Source organism: Hyperolius riggenbachi, chromosome 6 (assembly GCF_040937935.1).
Source record: "Hyperolius riggenbachi isolate aHypRig1 chromosome 6, aHypRig1.pri, whole genome shotgun sequence".
Classification (NCBI taxonomy): domain Eukaryota; kingdom Metazoa; phylum Chordata; class Amphibia; order Anura; family Hyperoliidae; genus Hyperolius; species Hyperolius riggenbachi.
In genome coordinates this window covers 368,197,011-368,215,722 of record NC_090651.1, presented here as the reverse complement: position 1 = coordinate 368,215,722, position 18,712 = coordinate 368,197,011, and the positions used below count along the sequence as shown (strand labels likewise).

At 43.3% G+C, this 18,712-nt stretch overlaps 1 protein-coding gene across 3 annotated transcripts in view; it reads left to right on the top strand.

Moving 5' to 3' along the window:
• The first annotated feature begins 16,348 nt into the window (after window positions 1-16,348).
• Window positions 16,349-18,712, top strand: part of LOC137521932 (retroviral integration site protein Fli-1 homolog) — a 71,705-nt gene continuing 69,341 nt past the window's right edge. For 2 of the 3 annotated variants that reach the window (XM_068241876.1, XM_068241874.1), the window contains exon 1: window positions 16,349-16,492. In XM_068241876.1, the coding sequence (XP_068097977.1) occupies window positions 16,475-16,492 (18 nt within the window). In that variant the 5' untranslated portion in view covers window positions 16,349-16,474. Of the gene's footprint in view, window positions 16,493-16,798; window positions 16,863-18,712 lie in introns of those variants that run through there. The other variant, XM_068241875.1, reaches the window with a different exon arrangement.

Below are 18,712 nucleotides of genomic sequence, written 5' to 3'. Positions count from 1 at the left end.
AACTGTACCGGGTACAGGTGATAAACAGTGCAAGAATGGCAGAAATTAAATATTCCCCTTAAAAATCAATAGGTGGATTTTGATTGGTTTTTATAGGCTCCACCCACTTTTCTGAATATTAATCCCAGTCACCCAGTGACCAACTGTGCAAAGTTTGAGAACCCTGCCATTAACAGTGTAAGAATGGCTGCAGTTTACATTTGTATTTTTCTCCACCCACTTATTTCCTAACATTGTTCAGGTATGTATTTGGCTGGTGTTGGCTCTGCCTACTATTTCTAACCCTAACACACAATTACTCAATAACCAAGTTTGTGAGCTTTGCGGTCTTTGGCATCAATAATTTGCATTGATATTAAACAAATCTGATTGGCTGTTTGTGGCTCCACCCCTTTGTCTGAATTTGAACCCCAGTCACCCAATGACCAACTGTACCAGGTTTAAGGCTTGTGCCATTAACAGTGCAAGGATGGTAGCAATTACATATTCTCCTTGAAAATCAATACGTGAATTTTGATTGGTTTTTGTAGGCTCCACCCACTTCTCTGAATATTAATCCCAGTGACCAATTGTGCAAAGTTTGAGAACCCTACCATTAAAAGTGTAAGAATCGCTGCAGTTTACATTTTCTCAGTGAAATTTGCATTTGTCTCCGCCTACTGATGACCCGGCATTGCCCGTTTATGTATTTTGCAGGTGCTGGCTGCGCCCACTTTTCCTAACCCTAACACACAATGAATCAATTACTCAATTACCAAGTTTGTAAGCTTTGCAGTGTTTGGCATCAATAATTTGCATTGGAATGAAACAAATCTAATTGGCTGTTTGTGGCTCCACCCCCTTTCTGAAATTGAACCCCAGTCACCCAATGATTAACTATACCAGGTTTGAGGCTTGTGCCATTAACAGTGCAAGAATGGCAGCAATGTAAATATTCCCCTTGAAAATCAATAGGTTAATTTTAATTGGCTTTTATAGACTCCACCCACTTTTCTGAATATTAATCCCAGTCACCCAGTGACCAACTGTGCAAAGTTTGAGAACCCTGCCATTAACAGTGTAAGAATGGCTGCAGTTTACATTTTCCAGTGAAATGTGTATTTGTCTCTGCCTCCTTTTTGGTTATGGGAATAAAAAGTATCCTATACTTTATTCCAGGTAATGTACTATGTGTGTGCCAAATTTCATTCAAATCCGTTCAGCCATTTTTGCGTGATCGAGTAACAAACAGCCAAACATCCAAACATCCAAACATCCGAACTTTCCCATTTATTATATTAGTAGGATTTAGGCTGCATTTTTATGGCTGTGTGGAAAAGGCGCCACTTACTGGTCAGAATCCCAAAGGCACATTCAACCACCTGTCTTGCTTGTGTGAGGTGGTGGTTCTGGCAGTTCCCAACGGGTGAAATACATTTGTATTTCACCCGTTGGGAACTGCCAGAACCACCACCTCACACAAGCAAGGCAGGTGGTTGAATGTGCCTTTGGGATTCTGACCAGTAAGTGGCGCCTTTTCCACACAGCCATAAAAATGCAGCCTAAATCCTACTAATATAATAAATGGGAAAGTTCGGATGTTTGGATGTTTGGCTGTTTGTTACTCGATCACGCAAAAATGGCTGCCTCAGACCCAGGGCCGGGCCGAGGCATAGGCCGAGGCATAGGCTGGAGAGGCTCCAGCCTCAGGGCGCAGTGTAGGAGGGGGCGCACAATTCATTCAGTTGTCTTTCCTAATTGTGTATGAAGCAGAAAGAAATAAGAAAAGGGGATACATAGCAGTGACTGCAAGCCAGATAACTAGATATTAAGGTGTTGGGGAGGTTGTGGGCTCTGTGGCCCTCTTAGTCTAATAGCAATCAGTGTGTGACGGCTGGGGTGGGAGGGATGGAGGGGCGCATTTTGGTGTCTCAGCCTTGGGTGCTGGAGGACCTTGTCCTATTTATATAGCGCCAACATCTTCCGTAGCATTGTACAGAGTATATTGTCTTGTCACAGAACTGTCCCTCAGAGGAGCTCACAATCTAGTCCCTACCATAGTCCTATGTCTATATCGTGTAGTGCATGTATCGTAGTCTAGGGCCAATTCAGGAGGAAGCCAATCAACTTATCTGCATGTTTTTGAGATGTGGGAATAAACCAGAGTGCCTGGAGACACGGAGAGAACATACAAACTCCATGCAGATACTGCCTTGGCTGGGATATGAACCGAAGACCCAGCGCTGCAAGACGAGAGAGCTAAAAATTCAAAGGCAAAATGTTTTTTAAACTCTGTAAAAATGACATTTTGCTACAACACAATCTATAGAAGATGCTGACGCTATATAAATCAATGGTGGTAAAATGTATGGCCAACTTTAGACGTCTCTTTTCCAAACGAAACAAGCCTGGCCTCTCCCTCCATTAGAAGTGAGGTCTGTGCGTTGATTTAGTGCCTTTGATCTACCTATATAATGTTACCATGTGTTTCCTGAAATTGTGCATGCTTAGAGGAAAACCCTCTCCTCCACGTTACACCTTCAGCATGGCCCGCTCCGCCATTGTCTTTATATCGCAGTCACAGATGTCCGACCGTGTCACGGCCACTAACAATAGGAGGTCAGAGGTCACCGAAGACACTTCCTAAGCAAAACATGTAAAACTAAATCTCCAATTTCTGATCTTCTTATCTGGCAATAAAAATCTGCAGCGATGGTCACACGACGACCCGTCTTCCCCCCGGCCAGAGAAAATGGCTGAGTCCCAGCATATGGAGGGGGACTGCTACTATCTGGCCAGGCAGAGGGCACCGTGTGGATGACCCAAACGCCAGAGGTTATACAATGAGATTTTCCAACACGCATTGTGACCATTCACCTCCAATGACTTCCTTTTCCTTCTCTGCTTGGAAGGAGAGTCGGTAACGGTTGTGTCAGTGGAGGCCGGCAGAGCGCAATTATTGCAAAGACGGGCAGAAAAGTCTGTCATAGCTACTGCTTGGTCAGGAACCAATGGCCTCAATTCACTAAGCGTATCTCCTGTCTTTAATAACGTTTCTAGAGTTATCACCATGGTGATGAGGCATGTAGTATTCAGGAAGCATTTTACCTCAGGCAAACCTAAAGTTAACTCTTCTGTCTTTAAGTTAAGGTGAGATCTCTAAAGTTAACTCTTCAATCCTTAAAATAACTCCAGAATTCTAAAGTTAAAGACAAGACAGGCTGTTAATTAACTGCATGTGAAAATAACTACAGAGGAGGTAACTTAACTACAGAGGAGGTAATTCATCTACAGGGGAGGTAACTTAAGGGATAGAGAGATAAGATAACTCTCTCACTGTGTGGTGGCAAGTTATCTCTTGCCTTATTATCTCCAGCATGATCTTAGTGAATTGAGGCCAATATATTTCAAACTGGGGCAGTAGGGCTTACATCCCTGTTGCCATGGTGATGTGTATACAGTTGATCCGCCGGGTAGCGGAAGTGTCAGACACGTCTTCAGCTTCTCTTGGGTTTCAGCAACATCAGCAATTTCCCCGAGAGCCAGACAGGGAAAATACCGACTAACAGCTTGTACAATTAACTAGCTGACTTGGAGGTTGATTCGCTTTGTAGGACGAGATCCCCGCACTTTGGCCCAATAGGCGGCCTGTCAGTGGGTTCCCCTCCATTTCAGATGCCGACCTCGCCAGGTCGGCCACTACTGCGCCTGCGTGATCGCCGCTGTCAATCACTCTCACGTGGTCTGGAGTATTCTGCGCAGGCAAAGCCAGCAGGATCAGCAGGACTGCCAGGCAACTAATATTGTTTAAAACGTATAAATATGGCAGCCTTTGTACCCCTCTCAGGTCAGGCGTGCCATCTGTGCTGTGCTGAATGCGGTGTCTTGCCTGTGTTTTCCATGCAGATTTCTTGGCAGAAGTCATTTGGGTGACACAAGGAATGAATTGTATCGGGCTCTTTACATAAGACAATTCCGCGTGAGATGAAAGTGAAGTGTCTGTAGATCACACGAGGTGAGATGATTTGTTTATAATCCACCAGAAGAAAGTTAGCCAATCTGTGCAGCTGCGGCTCGGCCCCATCACCGGCTGTGTTCACTGTGGCGGCAAAACCACAAAGAGGACACATGACTCCGCCTAATGAGACATCCTGGTAACTGGAGACAAACAAGGACTACAACAATAATAATAATAATATTAAAAAACAACGAGACAAACATCAGAAATTATACAACCACAGTAGATTCTTTTTTTTTGTCAACGTAAACAATCTTTTGAGGACAATGCGTTTGGGGATCACAGAGGCGTAGTGTGAAGGGGAAGGGGGTTCACGGGGAAGTACGACCTCCGCCCCGGTCGCAGCTCCGTAGGGCAGATCAGATTGCCCAAATGATGGTGCTATCATTGAAGAAATTCTACCTACAGATGTACTTGTCTAATTTGCTTGCATGCTTTCATCTTTACTTGCGAGGAAGCTGCTCCTGTGTGGACAGATCACAGACAAATCATTCCAGTCTCTGACGACTCTACAAGCAAGGTGATGTAGAAGAGGCCGGAGGGAGAGAAACACTGTGTTTTTAATTCCTTATCCTATTAGCTAAGCATTGCTGGACACTAGAGCTTGTGTTTTACTGACAGGAAGTTTTGTAGCAGGATTATTATCCTGATTCAAAACTTCCTGTCTGTAAAATGCAAGTTCTAGTTTATTGGCTAATTTAAAAGAAAAACAGTAAGCTTTCAGCTTGTAAGCCAAGAACTGCAAATCAACATGACCTAATAATAACAGCTCAAACTGTTATTTAATTATTTGTTTCATATTTTTGTTTTGATGCCTTGCAAGCCTAGCTATACACTGTAATCATTTTCCTTGTGTGTGTGCTATAACTCTGTCTGCAGCATTAAATTGAATAAACATGTTAACAACTGTTCCTAAAAAGAAAATCCAAAGAAAATGGACGAGCTGTCCCCATGTAGATGTATGAAGGTAATGAAGATATTGTTGTCTTTATTCTCTTGTATTTCTCTGCAGGAAGTGCTATAAGAAAGGTCATGTCCGCACTTCCTGTGCTGTGATGACTGCAGGTATTAGTTCCTGTGGTTCTACCCCTTCTCTTGTCCCCCGATGACCAGAAGAATGAGAACTCGGCACCAGTCTCCATCAGCATCCAGCTCCACCACTCAGCCAATCTCTGACCATTATCTATAAATATTGTCATAGAGGTCGTTTTTAGTTTTGATAGCATGTGTATTATCTTACAAAACTGAGTACACCTGTCACATTTCTATAAATATTTTATTATATCGTTTTTTCATGGGACAACACTAAGGCCGCATTCACACCTAAAAACGAAATTACAAGCGTCTTGCGTTTTTGTGCGCTGTTTTCCCCCCCTCCCTGCGCTCCACTGTGCGCTGCGTTTTTTTTGTAAAAAGTGTTTTTCTAAGCGCTTTTTCAGAGCGGTTTTGTAATTCACTCCCTAACGCAAGTCAGGTAGTGAACTCTTTGACTCATACAATGTATTTATTCTTAAAAATACAATTGCAATCGCTGCACAAAGCGATTTTGTGAGAATTTTGCGGGTTTCCTATAACTTCCAATACAGCAAAAACGTCTCAAAAATAGTACTGGCACCGCTTTGCTGAGCGGATTGGAAACAAACCGCTCAGCTGTCTCTCTCATTGGGAACTCTCTCTCATAGGGAATCATTGCACAAGCGTTTTGTGGGCAATTTTAAACACTTCACCACTTAGGGGTTTTACCCCCTGACCACCAGAGCACTTTTCACCTTTCAGCCCTCCGTCCATTCATTCGTCTATAACTTTATTATTACTTATCGCAATGAAATGAACTATATCTTGTTTTTTCCGCCACCAATTAGGCTTTCTTTAGGTGGGACATTATGCCAAGAATTATTTTATTCTAAATGTGTTTTAATGGGGAAAATAGGAAAAAATGTGGGAAAAAATTATTATTTTCAGTTTTCGGCCATTATAGTTTTTAAATAATGCATGCTACTGTAATTAAAACCCATGAAATTTATTTGCCCATTATTCCCGATTATAAAACCGTTTAAATTATGTCCCTATCACAATGTTTGGCCCCAAAATTTTATTTGGAAATAAAGGTGCATTTTTTTCAGTTTTGCGTCCATCCCTAATTACAAGCCCGTAGTTTATAAAGTAACAGTGTTATACCCTCTTGACATAAATATTTAAAAAGTTCAGTCCCTAAGGTAACTATTTATGTTTTTTTTTTTATTGTATATATTTTTTTTTTTTTTTAAAATTACAAAAAAAAAAAAATTGGGAAGTGTGGGAGGTAATGAGTTAATTTATTATGTAAAACAATTTATTTGTATGTGTAAAATGCATTAGGGTGTAGTTTACTATTTGGACACAAGATGGCCACAGTGAGTATGTTTACATGCGACCTGTAAGCGACCGGAAGGACGCTTACAGGAAGCAGTAGGAGGCTGGGAGACTCACAATGATCGCGCTGTTTCTGAAAGAAGCAGCAGATCATTGCGGGGGCTTAGATCAACGAACGGGAATGGATTTTCCCGTTCATTGATCTCCGGGCAAGCGGGCGGCGGCGTGCACGAGCGGCGGGTGCGCGCGCACGAGCGGCGGTAGCGCGGACAGCGGCGGGAGCGCGGAAGGTACGGATTTCTCCGTCCCTGGTTTTTTTAGGAGGGAAAAAAGGGGCGGAGAAATTCGTACCGCCGGGGGTAAAGTGGTTAAAAATTGTCTACACTTGAAAAAAGGCGGAAAACACCCCTAGTGTGAACAGGCCCTAAATTTGCTGTTCCATTAAAATAACTCAACACACAGCCATTCATGTCTAAACTGCTGGCAACAAAAGTGAGTACACCCCTAGGCGAAGAATGTTAAAATTCTGCCTAAAGTGTCAGTATTTAGCGTGCCCACCATTATTTTCCAGCGCTGCCGCGGGCATGGAGTTCACTAAAGCTTCACAGGTTGCCACTGGACAAGGCAGAAAGGAAATGTGGGCGCAGCCGACGCTGCCATAGGCCATAAAATGAATTACGGCTATATCGGAGCTCAGACAGAACGGCGTCAAAAGAAGGAGCCCAAATTACTATAAAACAGCGCAATTCGGACGCCAGCAGTAGCTGGAAGCCAAATTACGTATTTCCCCTGAGGATACAGCGGCCCGGAGGGGGAATAGTAATGAACGCCGCAGGGACTTTTGCAGGAGCAGGGTGAGCTGTTTTTCAACTTTGCCCTGTTCCCAAATTTCCCGATGCCTTAATTACATGAATGCGCCACTGGAATCCTCTTCAGATACTGTATAGAAGTTGTATACTGACTATTTTACATTGTATCAAAGTGTCCTACCTTCAGGCTAGGAGTGTTGCGGAAAATGCAGCATTAACGTGCCTTATCAGAGTAGCATAGCGAGTGCTACGAACCTGCAGGGGTTCATGGCAGGACGATTGGGGCTCTCGTCATTGCCAATTAGCTACTCTGATAAGGCGTGTTAACGTTGATAAGGTGTGTTATCTCTGATAAGGCGTGTTAACGTTGATAAGGTGTGTTATCTCTGATAAGGCGTGTTAACTCGAATAAGGCATGCTAATTGTCTTAGTGAATCAAGCCCATTGTATCAACAAGCCATTAGTGAGCTTTCTGTGTTTTACATGTCTATGCATATGCGTGGAATGAAACTTTTTTTTCTTTGATGGACTGTGAGAGTGCCTCTAGTGGTTATCCGTCGTCCTACTTATAGTGGATCCAAGATAAACTTTTACTCACTGCATGATTGTGTTCCTTTCATATAGTTTATAGGGCATTCCTCAAGCCAAATACTTTTTTGTTTTTGTTTTAATACTCTAATTCCCTATAAACTAAACAAGCCTCGCCCACAGCACTGTAGCAAGGGCTTCTGGGAGCTCAGTCTGGGCAGGAGGAAGAGGAGGTTACTAGCCATTGATTTCAGAGGAAAAGGGAAGGAGGAAAAGGGACTGAATTTACACACAGCCAAGCTGATAGCATCTCCAGCCCTCAGCCTGTGACAATGTGACAAACAGAACATGGCTGCCCTCATTGTATCACAGGAATAAATAATCATAAACTTCTGAAGCTGTTTGCAGCTAGATTTGCTGTGTAAACTATTTACACTTTAGATAAGATATATACTGTAGACAAGTTACTTGTTATAGTTAGTTTTTCATCTCGGATCCGCTTTAACCTGTACCTTACATCATTGTTCCATCAATTATATTGCTTATAAAAATGCCAAGTACTATGATTCTGCACTAAAGTATGAAAGATCACATTTTACCCTGATGTCACCCTTCGCTCCTTCTCTCACTCCCTTTCAATCCTCAACCCTCCTATTCCGCCTTCGGTAATGGCCTTACGGTATTGTCACCATAAAATCAAATTTCAACAGCAACTGCAAGTGTATTAAGTGATAAAGATGCTAAACCTGCATTCAAAACTTTATAACCTTTTTCTGCTGTTATGGTTTGGAGTTATCACATACCTTAGGAGCACTGGCCCTTTAATTGCCATCAGCTGGCAAAACAGTTGCATGCTGGGTTTTTTTTTTATCTATAATATATTCCTCCTCTTCCCTGTATTTCCCCTTACTTCTAATGACATAAGACAGCGCACTTCCTAGTATAGGCCTCAGTGGGCGGTACGAGAATACTGGCCGCAAGAAGAAATGGACGCGCAGGCGCCGTGCCTGAATTTATCGTTTTTTGTAACGGCTATGATTCGGCAGCCCGACCTCTCCCTCCCCTTCTCTCCCAGCGCCGCCCTCCGTGCTCCCCTCTCGGACTCAGAGTAATGTGCACACACAGGGAAGCGATGTAAATCTCACCTCCAATTGCCGCTCACTCACTGCCGGTCTTCTCCTCTGTGCATAGCCGCTGTACACACGCTGAAAAGCGTGTGTATATCGGCTATGCAGAGAGGAGAAGACCGGCGGCAATTGGCGGTGAGGTAGGTATTTACATCGCTTCCCTGTGCGGCGTGTGCGCATTTACAGTCCGAGAGGGGAGCACGGAGGGCGGCGCTGGGAGAGAAGGGGAGGGAGAGGTAGGGCTGCTGAATCATAGCCGTTAGCGGTGAGGTAGGTATTTACATCGCTTCCCTGTGTGCATTTACAGTCCGAGAGGGGAGCACGGAGCATGGAGGGCGGCGCTGGGAGAGAAGGGGAGGGAGAGGTCGGGCTGCCGAATCATAGCCGTTAGCGGTGAGGTAGGTATTTACATCGCTTCCCTGTGCGCATTTACAGTCCGAGAGGGGAGCACGGAGGGCGGCGCTGGGAGAGAAGGGGAGGGAGAGGTCGGGCTGCCGAATCATAGCCGTTAGCGGTGAGGTAGGTATTTACATCGCTTCCCTGTGCGCATTTACAGTCCGAGAGGGGAGCACGGAGCACGGAGGGCGGCGCTGGGAGAGAAGGGGAGGGAGAGGTCGGGCTGCCGAATCATAGCCGTTACAAAAAACGATAAATTCAGGCACGGCGCCTGCGTGTCCATTTCTTCTTGCGGCTAAATAGCCGTTTCCGTCAGTGGGAGTGTCTGAAGACTCTGAGAGGAGGGCGGGTAGCGAATACACAATTAGCAAGAGGAGAAAAAAGAGTGAGGGCTGGAACCCAATAGTGCTTTTTTTTTTTTTTTTTAGCGTTTGGGGAGCGCTTTAAATCGCTAGTTCTTTCCCTAAACGCTCTGCCAATGTAACTAAATGTAACAAATTCCACAGATTATCAAAATCGCAGTCATAGGACGTGCAGCATTTTGGGAGCGTTTGCGCTTCAATATAATGTATTGAAGCGCTGGCAAATCGCTCATGAATCGCTACACATAGTGATTTGAGTGCGATTGTAGACTATAAATAAAATTATGATACATTGAAAGGATCAATCAGAATTAAAGTCGCTAATCGCAAATCGCTACACCATCGCTGGCAAAAAGCTTACACTTTTTAAAATCGATCCCAAAAGCGCCGGAAAACGCTCATGAAATCGCTTACAAAACGCTAATTAAAAACCATAGCGATTGCACTAGCGAATTGCGATTTGTAGTGGGTTCCAGGCCTGAGGGAGGAAATGATGTCAGGATTAGCTTCATTCAAAGGTAACCAAGATGGAAACTGTCTAGAATAGGATTCTCTTCTTTTCCTTTATAGAATTCACAGGAATCATAATGTGGACAGTGCAATACATGTGTTATGTAAGTAGAACTAGTATATTTATCTGCTTACCGTATATATGTGTTTTTTTTATCTCTAGGTAAGTGGTACCGTATATAGATGCTGCCATATTTGTTTTCTTTTAAACAATGCCAGTTGCCTGGCAGCCCTGTTGATCTATTTGGCTGCAGTAGTGTCTGGATCACACACCTGAAACAAGCATGCAGCTAATGTTGTCAGATCTGACAATAATGTCAGAAACACCTGATCTGCTGCATGCTTGTTCAGGGTCTATGGCTGAGAGCATTAGAGGCAGAGGATCAGCAGGGCAGCCAGGCAACTGGTATTGCTTATAAGAAAATAAATACGGCAGTCTCCATATGCCTTTCACTTCAGGTGTGCTTTAAGAAGTAAGGTGAGGTAACCTTTAAAGCCAATGGGTACTAGTTTAAAAATAAAAAAGTCAGATACTCACCTAAGGAGAGGGAAGGCTCGGTCCTAATGAGCCTTCCCTCTCCTCTCGCGGTGCCCTCGGTGCTGCGCTGGCTCCTCCGTTCGCGTCCGCCGCCGCAGGGACTTCGGAGGTCTTCGGGAGCACTCGGGCTTCCGAAGACGGGCCGCTCCATACTCCATACTACGTACGGGCGAGCGCGTCATAGAGGGCGCTCGCGCATGCGTAGTAAGGAGCGGCCCGTCTTCGGGAGCCCGAGTGCTCCTGAAGGCTTCCGAAAGTTCCCTTCGGCATGCGGAAGTGGCAGTATTTGACCGAACTGGTCACGGGGGATCCTGCGCGGGACCGGGCACCGGGAGAGGAGAGGGAAGGCTCATTAGGACCGACCCTTCCCTCTCCTTAGGTGAGTATCCGACTTTTTTATTTTTAAATTGGTAAACACTCACTTTAATAGAAATGCTTTGTGAATTAATCCTTTTGACTCTCATCTACAAACCAGGAGGCCAGAGCAGATCTTGTGCGGTTATTCTGTGCTGTTGGTAAGGTGTTTCCTGGCAGCTTTTATTATTTCTGATGTTGTAAAGAGTTTGGGAATGGCGCAGACACCGGAGCCCACCAGCTGACCCCCCCATGCCCATCTCTCCCCGGTGCCCAGCTGTGCTGGTGACTCTGACTAATGATGTGTGGATGTTGCAAGCCTGCGGCTACAGATGCTGATAATGTTCTGTGAGAGGCGGAGAGAGAGTTACACTTATCAGCTGCATGTAACCAGCCTGTCAGTCACGCAGTGGAAACATTGAGTCACCCCTCCGTCCCCCCAATATGAGAACGAGCAGAGATAGGCTGGGAGTTCTCATGTCACTCCAACGCAAAGGCCTCCAGTGGCCTCAATAGCCCTGGAGATGTCATCTGTGCCACACACACGTCTACAACCAATCACGTTCTACACATTGCGCATCACACGCTGTGCACATTGCATGGGCCTTCTGTGCAGTGTCATGTACTTCTATACTTCATTAAAAATGTATTATTGATAATTACTGTTCATATACATTGCTTAACCCCTGGTTGAGAAAACAAAATGTAAAACAATTTTTTTTTAATTAATTATATTTATTTTTGAACCCGACAAACCTCGTGTCAATTAAAACAACAGATACTTACCTACCAGTGTTTCCCAGAGAATAAGACGCTGGCCACTATGCAATTAATTTTTCACCTGAGTTTTCTCCTAGGAGATAATTTTTCATCTTTGATTTTAAATAACCTTTCAGCACTTTTCAACTAAAAAAATACCAAAAAGTTTAAAAATATCACCTCAGGAGAAAAAGTGAATTGCATGTGGGCCACTGTCATATTCATTTTTCCAATAGGTAGGGAGAAACTAGGTTGGCACTACAGTGGTATAACATACATAGCTCTATATTTGGAACATGCAGTGGATACAGGTGAATAGCACGCAAGCAGCGTAGCCTCTGTTTAGCTCGAAACGGCCGTCAGGCATCCAGTGCCCTGCACCCACCACCATCCACACCTCTTCTCACATGGTATGTGCGCCATCAATTGCAGCTTTTATCAATGTTGTACTTTTTGCACCGTTTTGATATCTCAGCAATAAATTGAACGTTCGCAGCAGTGCCAGCTTTCCTTCCATCTTTACTTACTTATATTAATTTTTCCTCCAAAAGATATGCTAGACCCTATAGGTTCTCAATGTGTGGAACGCGTACCCCAGGGGGTACTTCTGATGGGTCCAGGGGGTACTCAGACTTCATTTCCTTAAAGAGAACCCGAGGTGTGTTTAAAGAATGTTATCTGCATACAGAGGCTGGATCTGCCTATACAGTCCAGCCTCTGTTGCTATCCCAAACCCCCCTAAGGTCCCCCTGCACTCTGCAATCCCTCATAAATCACAGCAGGGGGTTGAGGCTGTGTTTACATCTGTAGTGTCAGTCTCAGCTGCTCCCCCGCCTCCTGCATAGCTCCGGTCCCTGCCCCCATCCCTTCCCTCCAATCAGCAGGGAGGGAAGGGATGCAGGCGGGGACTGGAGTTCTGCAGGAGGCGGGGAGAGCAGCAGACTGACACTATAGAGATAAACACAGCCAGCTCTGACAAGCTGTTTGTCAGCAGCGTGGCTGTGATTTATAAGGGATTGCAGAGTGCAGGGGGACCTTAGGGGGGTTTGGGATAGCAAGAGAGGCTGGGCTGTATAGGCAGATCCAGCCTCTGTATGCAGATAATATTCTTCAAACCCACCTCGGGTTCTCTTTAACTAAGAATAACAAATTTAAAGTTTTAGAAATGGATACATCTTATTTAAACACCTAATTAGTATTTTAGCTAATTAAAAGCGATAGTAAATGCTTGGAAATTGTTTAGAACCAATTATTATGAACTACAATTCAATATTTATTTGTCAAGGGGTACTTGTGATAATATTTACTATGCTAAATTGCTAGGGGGTACTTGGTGAGTACAGGGGGTTTAGAAGGGGTACATATTAATAAAATGTTGAGAAACACTGTGCTAGGTCTTATTTTCGGGGATGTCTTATATTTTGAGGGGTATAGAAAATTGGACATCGTGTTAGTGTATGGAGAGGTGTGCAGTCTCTTGTGGCTGCGTCCCTCTCCATTCACCTGTAAACAGCTTCAGTATCATAAGATAGTCGGCGTCCTCTGATCCGGTTGCCGCACATGCGCTGTACGCTGGGTCGGCTCACTTTTGACGGCATCGGGGACACATCGGCAAACGCATGTGCACACTGATTATTACAAAGCCTTCATACGCTTCATCATTACCAGCGGTTTTATACATGTTGCTTATGGGAATGTGTAAAATAACAGAAAAAAAATGAAACACTTGTCGTTTTTGTGAAATCCGATTTCCAAATTTGGAAGAGAAAATGTGTTTTTAAACCCAGCAGGTGGTGGGATTGGGACAGTTTTTAGCACATTCTCTTCCCCATTCTCCAAACTACAATTATTTGGTGGTGGTGGTGGTGTGTGTGTGTGTGTGGGGGGGGGGTGTCTTTTGTTGTTATAGTATTTTAATCCAAGTTAGTTGGGAAACTTTTGAAAATGTAAAGTAGTGGTACACATAGAATTACACCATTACACAATAGTGCCCTTCCCCCAGCACTTTCAACATCTTTATTCCCTCTCCCTAATGTTTCCCAAGGTATTTAGATATGGAGGCTACCATATTTATTTCCTTGTAAATAATGCCACTTGCCTGGCTGCAGTGTTGAACTTCTGACTTCTGCCATAAGTAGTGTCTGAGTCATAACCCTGGAACAAGGATATGGCCAATCCAGTAAAACCTGCTTCAGCTGAACCAGAGTACCTGATCTGCTGCATGCTTGTTCAGGGTCTATGGTTAAAAGTATTAGAGGCAGAGGATCAGCTGGGCAGCCAGGTAACCGGTATTGTTTAAAAGGAAATAAATATGATAGCCTCTATACCACTCACCTCGTGTTCCCTTTAAGGCCTGAGACCCACTACAAATCGCAATTCGCTATCACAATCGCTAGCGTTTTTAATGAGTGTTTTGTAAGCGATTTCATGAGCATTTTCCGGAGCTTTTTGGAGCGAATTTACAAAGTGTAAGCTTTTTGCCAGCGATTGTGTAGCGATTTGCGATTAGCGATTTTAATTCAGATTGGTCCTTTCAATGCATCATCAATTTTTTTTTTACAGTTTACAGTAATTTAAAATCGTTCTGAAATCGCTATGTGTAATGATTCATGAGCGATTACCCCAGCGTTTATATACTTTACATTGCAGAAATGCAACCGTTAATGCCACCAAAATGCTACACATCCTACGACTGCGATTTTGCTAATCGCAATCACTACAGTGGAATTTGGCCCATCCATGAACATTAGCTGAGCGTTTAGGGAAATCGCTAGTGTTTTGAATTGCTCATTAAATGCTCCACAAATCGCTCTAGTGGGTTCCAGCCCTAAAGCTCATGAGTGTGGGTCTCCTCCTCCTTAGAAATACCAATCCGCATAGTCCATAAGATTGGGGAAACCCAGCAAAACTTGATTTGGTGCCACTTTTCTGCATGCTAATTCATGAGCTAGCTAGGGGTTGATGTGTCATGATGTCATGTGACAAATATGTATGAAACTATTGAAAGTTTTGGGAGGAACTCTAAGTTCTGTCGTTATAGAATGTTATGCACATTGGTTAGATTTCAACAAAAATGACACAATTTTTCTCCAAAAAACTGATGAATAGCACAATTCTGAGTATACTTTGTCAGGTCAACCACCACCAGTAAACCTGAACCTTCACAATCATTGTAAGTCAATCTGCTGGTACATGTAGTTCTTCCGAGATAGAAATCTGAATGCTGGAATATGTAGTTCGGCAGCAATGTTCAGCTATGGGTTGCTTGGACTTCCGGATCATCGAGCAGCAGAGTAAATGAAATGTTAATGTTATTATTGTCAGAGTAGGTCTGCTGGGACTTGTAGTACTTCCCTAGAACTACAGCCCTCCGAGAACCGATGCAGAGCACATTCCTGTGAGTGTAACCTGCCCAACATGGCTGTACTCATATTTGCTGGGACTTGTGGTTCTCCAACCACTTGAAGGTTTGTATAATACACTTAACCTTGGGCTTTGGTACTCTCAGGTTTAGGGTTGCTGGGACTTGTAGTTCTCATTCCAATGATGGCTTTCAAACTGCTGGAGTCTGTAACTCCATGACCGCCAGTGCTGTGCATCGTGCTGGGAATTCATCTTTTCCACGACCTGGTGGGCTCATAGCAGACCTGAACCCAGAACTTCCTCTCTTCTCTAAAAGATAAGCAACAGCATAATAACCTTTAAACAAAAAAATTTCTTTGTTACAGCTGGTACAAATCCTGCAGTAAATCTTCCGTGTGTCTACTTCCTGCTTTCATGAAAGCAGACATAGGGTTAAAATCCTGTGTTTACAAATTAGCTGCTCTGCCGAGGCAGCCAGCTGGCACAGCTGAGAGATCAAATTACAGTTGTGATTAGTCACAGGTGAGGGGGAATTAGACAGGCTTAACTCTCTAAAAACACACAAGGTGCATTTCATTTTTTTATGTTTTCCTTCTGTCCTGTGGAAGAGTTTAGATCCACTTTAATCCTGGCTGAGACATGTAGTGCACCAGCTTTCTGTTGAACTTCAGTCTGTTGGGAGTTGTAGTTCTCCAGCTACATCCCTCCCCCCCCCCCCACTACTAGAAGACTATCTGGCTGGACACTCCAGGCTGGTGACTCTCCAACCATTGATGCTCCTCAGAGTTTGCAAGAACCTCAGGGAGCTGGTATTTGTAGTTCTCCAGCAACTGTTGCCAAGACTGGTCTCCCAACATCTGTACAAAGGCTCAAGTTTCTGAGACAGTATCAGACTTGCAGTTCTCCAACCAGGGATGGGGCTTTCTGAAGCTTGTAGTCTTTTTTTTAGCTACTGTGCTGAAGTCCAAGCTCCTGGTACTTGTAGTTCTCCAGGCAAAGTCCCACCCCTGCCTGCTGGGAGGAGGAGTTCTCCAGGCACAGCCTGCTGGGAGATGTAGTTCTCCAGGCACACAAGGGTTACCTAAAGTGCAAGAAGAGAGACCCAAGCTGAAACTGTAGTTTTTGTGCAAGAACTATCACCAAAGTAAAAAAAAAGGAAACCAAAGTTGTGACATCACTTCCCTAAAAGAGAACACACAGTGACACACACACATAGAGGCACACATACATACACACACAGTGACACACACACACATAGTGACACACATACATACATACACCCCCCTGTCAGCCTGTGTGAGCTGTGTGTAGCACCTTGTGTCAGCCATCAGCCATGGTGGCCTCTTGAGGTTCTCCTGCAGGTTCTGGACCAGGTGGACATGGACTGCACCATCAAGGTAGGTTCTCCTGGAGTTGGGGCTGCAGAGACTCTTGACCCAGTGGACCCCCCCCCCCCCTCCCTCCTCCTCCTTGGTGAGAGTCAGTCAAGCTTGGGGCGGTAATCCGGGGCCCCCACTCTTTCCTTCTGGTACCAAATTTCCTCTTCCTTCCCCTTGGCGGTTCATGTCTCAGCTTAAATATCACCGAAACCTTCATCTCAGCAACAGAGAAGGACCTTCAGAGGCAGCCAGGAGCCCAGGAGCCGGGGGCCAGGATGAGGAGCACCCTGGGGGGCGAGAGCAGGGGCCACAGGTGCGGGGGGTCTACAGGGGGCACCTGCTGGCATCACTGGAGGAGGAGGAGGTGCGGCCAACTATGGAGGAGCAGGTGGGTGAAATGGTCCATCAGAAAGGCTTTTACCCCCCCCCACCCCCACCCCTCCCCAGGAGAGAGAGGGGGGCATTGCTATGGGGGGTACCTGACCTGAGTAATACGCAGGTGTCTTTTTATTTATTTTAGGAGGTGTTGATACCGCAAATATTTTACCATTTAAGTGCAAGATATAGTTGGTGCCCTTTTTTTACAGGTTTTTTTTCTTCCCAATTTGGTAAAACTTTCAGCCCTCCTAAAATAGTTTATAATATCAGTTTCACACGAAGTTTTATTTTTAGGTGATTTATAACGGCGTGACGGCGTAAAGCCCGCGTTTTCCCTGCAGTAGATCTAAGGAGTTCAGTTCACAATTATTATTTTTATTTTATTTGTTTACAATTTTACTAACAAGATCATTCGCATTATCTGCTGATATTTCTACTGAATGCGCAGCTTATACTATCGCAGAGGCGGTATCCGAATACCACACATTTCGTTATTTAGTTAGCATTCTTATTTATTATCTTTCTTTTTTTTTTTTTACTAAAACTTTTTCGTGTAGACACCAAAATAATTTGTATGAATTACCGAACAATTATAGTTTTGTGTATGTATGTTGTATGATATATATTTATATGATTATATATATTAAAAAATTGCTTGTTATTTTGGGACACCGTTGCTAAACTTTTTTTTTATTAGTTTTTTTATTAGTTTAGTTTTATTAGTCAGTTATTCAGTTATTTATACATGGTATATCTGCTTCCCGATGTATAGTCGTCCTAAATATAGATTTAATTATAAATGTATATGTTGTTTTTGTTTATATTTTACAGTCCTATAAATAACAGTAAATCGAACAGCAAATATATTGTTCGATGTTAACTACAGGAACATAAATATTTACTGATCTGCAGCGATTCCCCCCTCTTTTCAAACGACAGAACTGTTTTGTTACGCACATCTATTATACATATCTAGGTTTCAAAATGTAATTGCAAATATCGAACTTAGAAAAAAAATTGCAATATTCTCATTATTTGCTTATAAATACGAGTATTATGTACCAGTTAACTAGTTTTGCTTCACATAGTAAAAGGTCTCTTTTAGTTCACTGATGGACTGATGGTGTAGGTGTAAATAGATTTTATTTTTAGATAAATGTAATGTATAGATGTAAAATATGTAATTATAGTGTGCTTTTATGAGTATATATCACTGAATATATATATATATATATATATATATATATATATATATATATATATATATATATATATATATATATATATATATATATATAACATATTCTGCAGCATTGTACATAGTACATAGTCAAGTCACTGGCTGTCCTCAGAGGACCTCACATTCTAATCCTACCATAGTCACAGTCTAATGTCCTACCATATTATTATTATGTATTTATATAGCACTGACATCTTCTGCAGAACTGTATAGAGTACATAGTCATATCACTGACTGTCCTCAGAGGAGCTCACACTCTAATCCTACCATAGTCATAGTCTAATGTCCTACCATATTATTATTATGTATTTATATAGCACTGACATCTCCTGCAGCACTTTACAGAATACATAGTCATGTCACTGACTGTCCTCAGAGGTGCTCACAATCTAATCCTACCATAGTCATAGTCTAATGTCCTACCATATTATTATTATGTATTTATATAGCACTGACATCTCCTGCAGCACTTTACAGAATACATAGTCATGTCACTGACTGTCCTCAGAGGTGCTCACAATCTAATCCTACCATAGTCATAGTCTAATGTCCTACCATATTATTATTATGTATTTATATAGCACTGACATCTTCTGCAGCACTTTACAGAATACATAGCC